The sequence below is a fragment of the Orcinus orca genome, chromosome 5 (assembly GCF_937001465.1).
Source record: "Orcinus orca chromosome 5, mOrcOrc1.1, whole genome shotgun sequence".
NCBI classification, from domain to species: Eukaryota; Metazoa; Chordata; class Mammalia; order Artiodactyla; family Delphinidae; genus Orcinus; species Orcinus orca.
The window spans coordinates 82,166,299-82,178,917 of NC_064563.1; the positions used below are offsets into that span (position 1 = coordinate 82,166,299).

The 12,619-nt window shown below is 35.7% G+C and overlaps 2 protein-coding genes across 2 annotated transcripts in view; one reads left to right on the plus strand and one right to left on the minus strand.

Moving 5' to 3' along the window:
- Positions 1-12,619, minus strand: part of SLC15A2 (solute carrier family 15 member 2) — a 779,020-nt gene that overhangs the window by 407,359 nt on the left and 359,042 nt on the right. The window lies entirely within an intron of this gene.
- POLQ (DNA polymerase theta) overlaps positions 1-12,619 on the plus strand; it is a 114,660-nt gene that overhangs the window by 88,029 nt on the left and 14,012 nt on the right. The window contains exons 23-26 of the mRNA XM_004278543.3: positions 538-664; positions 1,237-1,358; positions 8,749-8,933; positions 11,576-11,687. Coding sequence (XP_004278591.1) covers positions 538-664; positions 1,237-1,358; positions 8,749-8,933; positions 11,576-11,687 — 546 coding nt within the window. The remainder of the gene's footprint in view (positions 1-537; positions 665-1,236; positions 1,359-8,748; positions 8,934-11,575; positions 11,688-12,619) is intronic.

The window sequence follows — 12,619 nt, forward strand, 5'->3', positions numbered from 1 at the left end:
CACCATCTCTCACTACTACTCCATCTCCTGCATCCTGTGGCCTAACTCCTGTGGCCCCAGTTGTTCTGTTCAGCACTCAGTTGCTCTTCTGCTTCAGATCCTCTTTTCTGTATCTTGTTTGTTCCTGGCTTTTAAAGGCTTTGACAGTCATTTCTCCTAAGATCCATTTGATTTGTCTTTTACTCATTTGTATAACTGCTAGCATTTTATAGTGCTAACTTCTGGTACTCATTTTAGCGTAGAAATAGTATGATTTATCATATTCTTATCATGGGATTGTTTCTGTAGAACGAGGTTAATTATAAAACACTGTATTGTAGCTGATTCATATATTCACTTATATCACGATTGGTCTTGTACTTGTTATTTTTAGACACATGAACATAATAAAGTGTATATCATTTAAATTTAGTTTAACAATAACAGAGCATGCATTTTTAGGATAATTCAGAAATGGTATTCGTGTTAAAGTAAATGTCAGATTTCCCCTCTTCCCTTCCCCCCCTAATTTTATGTCTTCATTCTGCTTGATTTTAGGACGAATAACCTTTATAGAACCAAATATTCAGAATGTACCAAGAGATTTTGAGATCAAAATGCCAACACTAGTAGAGGAAAGCCCACCTTCTCAAGCCCTAGGCAAAGGCCTACTTCCTATGGGCAGGTAGACTCTATTTCTCTTTATTTGGGTTAATATACTTCTGGGAGTATGAATGGCTCAAAAATAGCCTATTGGACAAATAATGAAATCAGTTTAATTTTCTGTTCCAGGCATACACATTTCTATTCTATTTCAAATCCTGAGTCTGTCTATAAAGAAGCTAGTTGATGGCAAAAAGCTGAAAATCTGGGTCACTAATTAAATCAACCAGCACTATATGCTTAAGTCAAAAACTAAAGGGACAAGTTTAGCAGTGTCTGGAACATCCCCCTTCCTGCCCTCTTCATATGCTCACAAAAGGAAGAAAAAGCACAGATCATTTATATTAGATATGGTCAATGAGATTTACTGAATTGAGTGAAGCAGTTTGTGGGAAAGGTTATTACAGAAATACCTTCCTGTTTAATTGAAGGTTTGCTGAACGAGGTCTAGTATATTTGTTAAGCTTTAAAGTGTGTTTCAAATAAGGTTTTTAAATTTCTTAGATGGAAATATTGACTTACTGAAAAACTCAGACCATTTTCATATATTTAAGACTACTTCATGTCCAGCTGATGATGTTTTTCGCACAACAGAGGAGGAAAAAAGAAGGGTTGTGGCCTGAACCCCAGGCACCAGGCAAAGATGGAGGAGAGAGCCTCAGACAGAGGAATGCCGTTTTCAGTTAGCATGAGACATGCCTTTGTGCCTTTCCCAGGTAAGGTGACCGATGATAGTTTTTGAGCTTCTTTTTGCTGTGGGAATGGTTTTCAAAGCACTGATAAAGCCTGATTTATGAATAAGACTCAGAAGAATACATTAGTTTCTCCATCTTTCCTCTCTTTGGTGGAGCCTGTTTTTCCCCTTCATGTTGCCAGGTTTATAACAGTCAGTCATTATTGTCTTCATGATCTGCTCTGTGGGAAACCTCTGTGCTGTTTGCTCAGCATCCTGCTGAAATCATGTAATCCTGGGTCACTGTAAACCTTTTTGCAAAATCCAGTGAATTTTGTTAGTTGTCATCCTCTTTGACTTCTCTATAGCATTTGTCACTCTGTTAACCCTCTCTTTCCTCAATTTCTCTCCCCCCCGACCTCTAAGGGCACAATTTTTTTTTTTTGGTCTCTTTCTAACTTGTTTTGCTCTTTTGTTTCTTCTCCAGTTCTCCCCACTGCTGCTTCCTATTGCAGGGGGTAACCCTCAAGGCTATCTTACTTCTGTCTGACCTTTCCTCAGTACTCGTCATCAAAACATTTGGAAGTCATGATCTATCTCCCAGATCATCCCTATTATTTGTATACATATTTGCTCTTTTTGCCACCTGGCAGCTCTGGGTGAGTGCAGTTAACCAGCTGAATTTATTTGAATTCTGTCAGAAATTTATATTCCAAGGGTGAATTCAGGTCTATGATAGTATAACCCATTTGGCAGTTTTCAGCTTTGCTTTTTAAATATGAACTACCAGCATTTTACCATTGTAACTATATTTAAGTATTCAGTTCTGTGGCATTAAGTACATTCACATTGTGGTGCAGCCATTACCACCATCCATCTCCAGAACTTTTTATCATCCCCACCTGAAACTCTGTACCCATTAAATATAACTGTCCCCCTGGATTCCCACAGCACCTGGCAACCACCATTCTATTTTCTGTCCCTATAAATTTGACCACTCGAGATCATATAATATTTGTACTATTGTGCCTGGCTTATTTCACGTAGCATAATGTCTTCAGGGTTTATTCATGTTGTAGCAATTGTGTCAGAATTTCTTTCTTTTTTAAGGCCAAATAATATTTCATGATATTTATTTATTCTTACCTAAATAATAAAACTGTGTTTAACACAACAATATTTTATACTGATTTTGTTTAAAATTTTAAAATTAATTTAAATTAAATGTATATGGATTTAACCTGAAAATTTCTGCCATTTAAATGTACTGTTTAGTTAACTATCTAAAATAACTATTGATGGGGTTTATCCCAGGAATGCAAGGATTCTTCAATATATGCAAATCAATCAATGTGGTAAACCATATTAACAAATTGAAGGAGAAAAACCATATGATCATCTCAACAGATGCAGAAAAAGCTTTCGACAAAATTCAACACCCATTTATGATAAAAACCCTCCAGAAAGTAGACATAGAGGGAACTTACCTCAACATAATAAAGGCCATATATGACAAACCTACAGCCAACATCGTTCTCAGTGATGAAAAACTGAAAGCATTTCCACTAAGATCAGGAACAAGACAAGGTTGTCCACTCTCACCACTATTATTCAACATAGTTTTGGAAGTTTTAGCCACAGCAATCAGAGAAGAAAAAGAAAAGGAATCCAAATCGGGAAAGAAGATGTAAAGCTGTCACTGTTTGCAGATGACATGATACATAGAATCCTAAAGATGCCACCAGAAAACTACTAGAGCTAATCAATGAATTTGGTAAAGTAGTAGGATACAACGTTAATGCACAGAAATCTCTTGCATTCCTATACACTAATGATGAAAAATCTGGAAGAGAAATTAAGGAAACACTCCCATTTACCACTGCAACAAAAAGAATAAAATATCTAGGAATAAACCTACCTAAGGAGGCAAAAGACCTGTATACAGTAAACTGTAAGACACTGATGAAAGAAATTAAAGGTGATACAAATAGATGGAGAGATATACCATGTTCTTGGATTGGAAGAATCAACATTGTCAAAATGACTATACTACCCAAAACAATCTACAGATTCAGTGCAATCCCTATCAAACTACCAATGACATTTTTCACAGAACTAGAACAAAAAATTTCACAATTTGTATGAAAACACAAAAGACCCCAAATAGCCAAAGCAATTTTGAGAAAGAAAAATGGAGCTGGGGGAATCAGGCTCCCAGACTTCAGACTATACTACAAAGCTACAGTAATCAAGACAGTATGGTACTGGCACAAAAACAGAAATATAGATCAATGGAACAGGATAGAAAGCCCAGAGATAAACCCATGCACATATGGTCACCTTATCTTTGATAAAGGAGGCAGGAATGTACAGTGGAGAAAGGACAGCCTCTTCAATAAGTGGTGCTGGGAAAACTGGACAGGTACATATAAAAGTATGAGATTAGAACACTCCCTACCACCATACACAAAAATAAGCTCAAAATGGATTAAAGACCTAAATGTAAGGCCAGAAACTATCAAACTCTTAGAGGAAAACATAGGCAGAACACTCTATAACATAAATCACAGCAAGATCCTTTTTGACCCATCTCCTAGAGAAATGGAAATAAAAATAAACAAATGGGACCTAATAAAAATTAAAAGCTTTTGCACAGCAAAGGAAAGCATAAAGAAGACGAAAAGACAACCCCCAGAATGGGAGGAAATTGCAGATGAAGCAGCTGACGACGGATTAATCTCCAAAATTTACAAGCAGCTCATGTAGCTCAATATCAAAAAAAATAAACAACCCAATCCAAAAATGAGCAGAAGACCTAAATAGACATTTTTCCAAAGAAGATATGCAGATTGCCAACAAACACATGAAAGGATGCTCAATATCATTAATCATTAGAGAAATGCAAATCAAAACTACAATGAGGTATCACCTCAAACTGGTCAGAATGGCCATCATCAAGAAATCTACAAACAATAAATGCTGGAGAAAAGGTAACCCTCTTGCACTGTTGGTGGGATTGTAAACTGATACAACCACTATGGAGAACAGTATGGAGGTTCCTTAAAAAACTACAAATAGAACTACCATATGACCCAGCAATCCCACTACTGGGCATATACCCTGAGAAAACCATAATTCAAAAAGAGTCATGAACCACAATGTTCACTGCAGCTCTATTTACAGTAGCCAGGACATGGAAGCAACCTAAGTGTCCATCGACAGATGAATGGATAAAGAAGATGTGGCACATATATACAATGGAATATTATTCAGCCATAAAAAGAAATGAAATTGAGTTATTTGTAGTGAGGTGGATGGACTTAGAGTTTGTCATACAGAGTGAAGTAAGTCAGAAAGAGAAAAACAAATACCGTATGCTAACACATATATATGGAATCTAAAAAAAAAAGGTTCTGATGAACCTAGGGGCAGGACAGGAATAAAGATGCAAACATACAGAATAGACTTGAGGACACGGGGAAGGGGAAGTGTAAGCTGGGATGAAGTGAGAGAGTGTCATGGACTTATATATACTACTAAATGTAAGATATGGGACTATATGTATATGTATAGCTGATTCACTTTGTTATAAAGGAGAAATTAACACACCATTGTAAAGCAATTATACTGCAATAAAGATGTTAAAAAAATAAAATAATTCTTGATATATGGTTGGATTTAAGTCTATTGTCTTGTCATTTGTATTTTGTTCTATCTGTTCTTTATTCTTTTTTAAAAACTGTAAGTGACTATTTTTGTTATTGTTTTATTTCCTCTATTTTTTTTTTTTTTTTTTGCGGTATGCGGGCCTCTCACTGCTGTGGCCTCTCCCGTTGCAGAGCACAGACTCCGGATGCGCAGGTTCAGTGGCCATGGCTCACGGGCCTAGCCGCTCCGTGGCATGTGGGATCTTCCCGTACCGCGGCATGAACCCATGTCCCCTGCATTGGCAGGAGGACTCTCAACCACTGCGCCACCAGGGAAGCCCCTCTATTATCTTTTTAACTCTATATCTTAGATACTTCAGAGTTTACAATATGCATCACATCACAGTCTAGCTTCAAATAATTTTATACCACTTCATCCATAACGTAAGGAGTGTTTTTCCATTCCCCATTTTTTGTAATACGTTTAACTTCTATGATTATTATAAACTTTGCTATGTAGTTTTTTTTTTTGCTGTAAACAGTTATGACCTTTCAAAGAAATCAAGAAACAAAAGTGTCTTTTCTGTCTGTTTACTTTTTTACCCTTCCTGGCACTCTTTGTTCTTTGAAGTAGACTCAAGTTTCCATCTGTTATCAATTTTCTTTACCCAGAGTACTTCTTTAAGGTTTTTTTTGTAGTGCAGTTCTACTGACAGTGATTTCTCTTAGCATTTCCATGTCTAAATTTCTCTATTTTATCCTCACTTTTGTAAGATTTTTTTATTTGACATAGATTTATGGGTTTATAGTCCTTCTCTTTTAGCACTTTAAATATATATTTCCATTAGCTTATGGTTTGCATTATTTCTGATGAGAAGTACACCACTATTTTTCTTGCTATTCTTCCAAGCATAATATATTTTTTCCCAGGATGCTTTTTTGATTTTTTAAATTTGTTATTCAGTTTTAGCAATTTGATTTGGGTGTGAGTCTCTGGGTGGTTTTTTATGCTTTACTATTTGGGCTTTTGAGTTTGCTGAATTTCCTGAGTCCACTTAGGTTTTTTTTTCTTTCTTCTTCTTAATCTATGTGCTTATATTTTTCATTAAATTTGGAACATTTTCAACCATTATTTCTTATAATATTTTTGTCCATATTTTGCCCTTTTTTCCTATTACTCCAAATATACATGTGTAATACCACTTAGTATAGTCCCACAGATCACTGAAACTTTTTTTCTTTTCTTCTTTATTCCCCTCTCTTCATTTTTTTAAACTCTGTACTGCAATGGATATTTTCTACTGACTGTTTTAATGTTCACTGATCTTTTTTTCTACAGTGTCTAAATGCTGTTATATCCTTTTAGTGAATTTTGCATTTCAGATATTGTATTTTCAGTTTTAGAATTTTAAGTTTTTGTATAGTTTTCATTACTTTATTGTAATTCACTATTTGTTCCATCATTATTTTTATATGTCTTTAAATTCCTGAACATATTAAAATTCCATCATCTCTGTAATTTCTGAGTCATTTTTCTATTGACTGAATTTTCTCCTGGTCAGAGTTACATTTTCCTGGTTCTTCATATGTCTAGTATTTTTTTTATTGTATGCTGAACATTATGGTTACTACATTGTTAACTCTTTGGATTTTGTAGTCTTCATTTATAGCGTTTTCTTCTGGCAGGCAGTTAATTTACTTTCACATCAGCTTGATCATTTTGAGTCTTTTAAGCTTTGTGAGCAGACGTTTAGAGTAGCCTTTACTCTAGGGCTAGATTAACCATCATTGTAAGGTTTGGCCTTACTGCGGTCTCTACTTTGTGCTCAAGTTGTTCAGCAGGATTTCTCCACTCAGTCTGGTCAGAGCTTGAACATCTTTCAACATTCAAGAGTATGTTGTTCAAGTAGTTCAGCTGATAGCTGAACTTTGATAATAGCTATTTCTTTAGTGTTTGTTCTTTGTCTGGTTCTCTGAACTTTCTCCCTGCACAGTTTAGTATTTGGTCAAAAATCCAAAGGGATTACTGTGCATATTTCTGGTGATCCTTTTATGCAAAATTCCTTTCTCTCCAAATTTCACAAGTTGTAGCAGCCTCAGCAGGCCCAAATTACACTTTCTTCTTCCAGCTCAGAGACCACAGTGCTTTGTTTCACCTCTTTCCCTGCGCTGCCTCCATTCAGAAACTTGAGACAGTTGCATGGCTCCTCTTATCTCCCCCTCCTTCCCCTTTCTCAGGGATTGTGGTCCTGCATTGCCTATTGTCCAACATCTGAAAACTGTTATTTCATATAGTTTGTCCAGTTTTATTTTGTTTAGGGCAGAAAGGCCATAAAAGTTGTGGTCATTTGTTTCAAATCAGTATTTATATATTTTTGAATTGGTTATTCGTTCACATAGTTCAGAAATCAAAATATTTAAAAGGTATATATTGAGAAACTTTGCTTCCTTCCCTGTCCTAGCTACCCTGTTATGTATAACTCTTATAGTTAATTACATATTTGAGTTTCTTATATATCCTTCCAGTATTTCTTTATACAGATACAAGCAAATATGAATATGTACTATTTTCTTCCTCTGTTCTTACACAAGCATAAGCATTCTGTATACACTGTTGTTTGCTTTGTTTTTTTGTTTAATATTTTTATGCTGAAGACTTGTGATTATCAGTAAAGAAATTTGAACGTAAGCCAGTTTAATTTGTATGCAGATAATCTTTGCAGCAGCCTGTGGGCTTGTTTACTGAGTCACAGAGTTAAAAGCCTGTTTAATTTTGATGGATATTGTCAAATTGCCATCTAATGGGACACAGTTACCATTTACTTCCAAGTAACAATGTATGAGTGTTTTCTTTCTCCACAGCCTTGCCACAGAATGTGCCATCCAACCTCTGGATTTTTACAAGTAGAAAAGAATTGTTTCTTGTTATAGAGTTAATTTGCATTTCTTTTATTGTGAATGAAGTTAAGCATTCTTTAATAGGTTTAAGATTCTTTTGTTTTTATTAGTTCTGTGAATTGCTTGTTTATATTTTGTTCTTGATTTATAGCACCTCTTTTATACAATATAGCAGTGAGTCCTTTGTGATATCAGTTGCAAATATTTTTCTACTTTTTCTTTAACTATGCTTTTGCTTGTTCTATTTTGTTTTTGCCATGCTTATCCAGTCATTCCTAGTCCATAGATAAATTATTTGAATCCTCTTAATTATTTGAATACTCTTTTTCACATACAGGCCACTTGACCTTGTTTTGTTGAGCAAGTTTATTTTCAAAGCAGAGCACACATTTCTCTCCATACCCCTTAAAATGTCAGCACACATTAGAAACCAGTTTCTTGATTCACTCATTCATTCATTCCTTCAACAACCATTTGTTAAGGACCTATTAGGTACCAGGAATTGTGCATTTCTGTAGAATGCAAAGGAAGATTATCTCCCATCCCTAATGGCTCAGTGTTACGTGGGAGAGGCATGAAAGAACCATTTTAGATTATGTATCAGTGCTATAGGAACACTGAGGAAAGCACTACTACAGTGGTTAATGGGCAGAGGTCAAGGGTGGCTTTACATATATTACATATCCTTGAAAGCTAAGCAAAAAATTTTTATATGTTACAGAGCTGAATTGCATCATATTAAGAGCAAGGTTTTAGCTTTTTTTGATTTGAGCTTTTTTACATGATCTCACGGTTGTATGTTGGAACTAAATTTCTGTCATCCTGCTCAGTGTTATAAAACTTAGTTTTGTCTTTGTACCGACTTTTCTAAAATCATTTCTGTTTCAGGTGGTTTAATATTAGCTGCTGATTACTCTCAACTTGAGCTGAGGATCTTAGCTCATTTATCCCACGATCATCGTCTCATTCAAGTACTAAACACTGGAGCTGATGTTTTCAGGAGTATTGCAGCTGAATGGAAGATGATTGAGCCAGAGTCTGTTGGGGATGATCTGAGGCAACAAGCAAAACAGGTGGTCTTTACTGAACATGTTTAACATAAATGAGGAGAATTTTTATGATTTAAAAAAAAATTTTTTAACTATCTCAATCATTTGTGGTTGAGGAGTGATTTCTCCCTCTTTGGATTTTTCACAACGTTCACCTGAGCCTGTCTCATGGTATTCATATTTTCCTTTGTAGAGTCAATAGAAAGAATCAGGTAGAGTTAGTCCGAGCCTACTTAGTTCTGGGAAATCTATATGCATTAGTGGTAGATATTGTGGTGGTGGTGGTAGATATTGTGTGTGTGTGTGTGTGTGTGTGTGTGTGTATTTTTAAAATCTCTTTCTAGTTTGTAAGCACACATTTATCTTTTTATATTCACACGCATTGAGCCATGGTGCCTTTTATAGAAGGATGCTCTCTGAATGTTTGTTGAAAAATAAATATTGCTGAGCTGCGGATTATAATCAGTAACTATTAGCTTTTTAGTTATTTTAAGATTTATTATTATTTTTTAAAATAGATTTTATTTATTTATTTTTGGCTGTGTTGGGTCTTTGTTGCTGCTCACGGGCTTTCTCTAGTTGCGGTGAGCGGGGGCTACTCTGTTGCGGTGCACGGACTTCTCATTGCAGAGGCTTCTCTTGTTGCGGAGCACGGGCTCTAGGCGCGCAGGCTTCAGTAGTTGTGGCACACTGGCTCTGTAGTTGTGGCTCACGGGCTCTAGAGCACAGGCTCGGTAGTGTGGCGCACGGGCTTAGTTGCTCCGTGGCATGTGGGATCTTCACAGACCAGTGATCGAATCCGTGTCCCCTGTATTGGCAGGCAGATTCTTAACCACTGTGCCACCAGGGAAACCCAGCTTTTTAGTTTTTTGAGGCCATTAGTTAGCTAATCTGCCTGTAAAACTTCATACTGCCCTTGGACTTTTCACATGGGCCCATATTAGTTCCTACTCCTGGATGACTGTTGGGCACAGGGAAAATCAAAGGCCACATTCACACTGTTCCCTGGCCTAGATTAACAACTGATACTTGTTTATCACATGACCTGTGGGAAATCTGATGCCCTTTTCAAGAGAGCAGGATTGTTGGCTGAGGTAAAGGCACACCACCTCTAAGATCCTGCTTTACTAGTTTTACATTTGCACTTCTTGTTACTCACAGCTGTGATTCTTGACTGGCTCATTAGGCATGAAACACTTCCTCTCACCACTGCCTGTTTAGCACCAACACTTGTTTCTTCCACTATTTAGAAGGCCAGTTTTGTCTTCTCTATTTAATCCTCTCAGATTAAATCCTGCATTTAGCAAGAATCAAACCCTAAGTTAAATAGGTAATATTCCAATATTTAATCCTCGTAGTAAGTACACGAAATAGGTTTTATTATTATTATTCCCATTTTACATAGGAGGAAACCAAGGCACAGAAAGTTAGTAGTTTGCTTAAGGTCATATAGCTATAAGTGGTGGAGCCAGGATAAGTTCAGAATGACAGAACTTAGACATTCTGACTCCATAATCTAAACATTTATATACTGATGATAGCTGCCTCTATTTAATAAGTTCTTGCATGATTTAATAGGGTTTATGATATACCAGTTTTTTTTTCTTGAATCGTCATGCACTGAACCATCTAATCTAGATCTCAGTCTTGCTGAGGTATCAGTTAGCACTAAGTAATATCTGAATTAAGAAAAAAAAGTGTAAAAAGACCTAAAAGGAAAAGAAAACAGGAGTGAAAAAACTCCCTCTCAATGTAATTAAAAAAAAAATATTTTGGATTTTGATAATCAATTTTTGCAAGTTATCTTTTTAAATTTTATTTAACAATATTTATATGATCTTGCTTTATGTCAGGTGGTATCCTACACACACACACACACACACACATATAAAATAACTCATCTAATCCTAACAAACTCATGATGTAGGTATTACTGTCCTCATTTTATAGTTGAAGAAACTGAGATACAAGGTAGATTGTGCAAGATAATACCTCTTGTAAATGGTGGAACTAGGATTTGAACCCAGGCAATACTTATTAATAAATCAGTTTCTTTATTGACCTATTTAGACCATTTTCCTCCACTACTCCCAAAATTTTCTCAAAAGTTTGTCTTTAACCCAAATGAATTCTGCAATTGTGGGATTTCAGGTGGCTGTGAGATGAAGAGGATATTTATTTCCAATGACGTCCTCCCTATTATGAAGCCATGTAGTCTACTCTTCCTGCTTTTTTAGTGCTATTCAAAGGTGAGGAGAGGAATGTTTGTAATGCTTCTCTTTCCTGACTCCTAGGCACTTCTTTAAGCAGCAGTTAATGAAGTATTATGAGGAGTAGAAAGCTTCTCTGAAGAGTTCTGGATAAATGACAGTCAGAAATATTTCCTTTTAAACAACTAGGGTTATTTTCTTCACCCACTCATATTCATTCATATTCTGCCCCTTCTTCTCTTTCTCTCCACACCTCAAAAAGTATTGCTAAAAGGCAGTAAAGGCGCTCACTGGATATCAGCTTCTATGGATCTAACCCACCAAAGCAAATCTAATCATTTCTTTGACTCACTATGAAAAGTTTACCAAATCTCAATCCTAATGAACTTTTTATGTTTGCATTTTATGTAGTTATGACCTATAATTTACTTACTGTGTGTGATGAGTCCCTTTCAGATTTGCTATGGAATCATTTATGGAATGGGAGCTAAATCTTTGGGAGAGCAGATGGGTATTAAAGAAAATGATGCTGCTTTTTACATTGACTCCTTCAAATCCAGATATACCGGTAAGGAAGCATTGAATGTTAATTATCTTCTAGATACTATTCTTCTCAACTCTCTTTCCATATTATATTTTTAAAAATTTGTGTTACAGAATTTTCTATTAACAGAAGTTTTCATCAAGCACTGTTGATTAAATAACATCAACCTTACTTAGAGATGTGCTTTTTTCATAAAAGTAGGGACAGAAATGGAATAGCAAAATGAAGTTGATGTATATGCTACTGTGTCGTTGTGAAAATCTTATAAAATCTAGGAATTGTCCTGTGCTTTAGGTTTACATAGCTTTATCTTGAAACAGTAAACCATTGAGTAAATGTACCAGAAACTGTGAGAGAAAAATTGCTTTTATAGAGCAGTTTGAATATCACCATTTTAAATTCTCTCTTCTTTCGGCAGTTTATTGAGGTAATTTGCACACAATAAAATTCACCTTTTTTAGTTGTATAGTTCTATGAATTTTGACAAATGCATGCAATCATACTGTCTACATTACAGCTGAGGTATGGAACCATCACCTCATCATCTCAGAGAGTTCCTTTATGCCCCTTTGTAATCTACCCTGTCCCCAGTCCCCAAAAAGAAAAACTTTTATTCACACATGACATGATCTTGTACATAGAAAATCACATGAATTCAACAAAAACAACTACTAGAACAAATAACTAAATTTGGCACAGGTTCCCACCATACAAGGTCAGTTTGTAAAAATCAGTTGTATTTTTTTTTTTTTTTCCTTTTTTTGGCCATGCCAGCATGGCATGTGGGATCATAGTTCCCGACCAGGGATTAAACCCATGCCCCCTGCAATGGAAATGCGGTGTCTTAACCACTGGACCACTAGGGAAGTCCCTGAATCAGTTGTATTTTTATATACTAGCAATAAACAATTAGTGAATGAAGTAAAAATAAAACCATTTACAATAACATCAAAAAA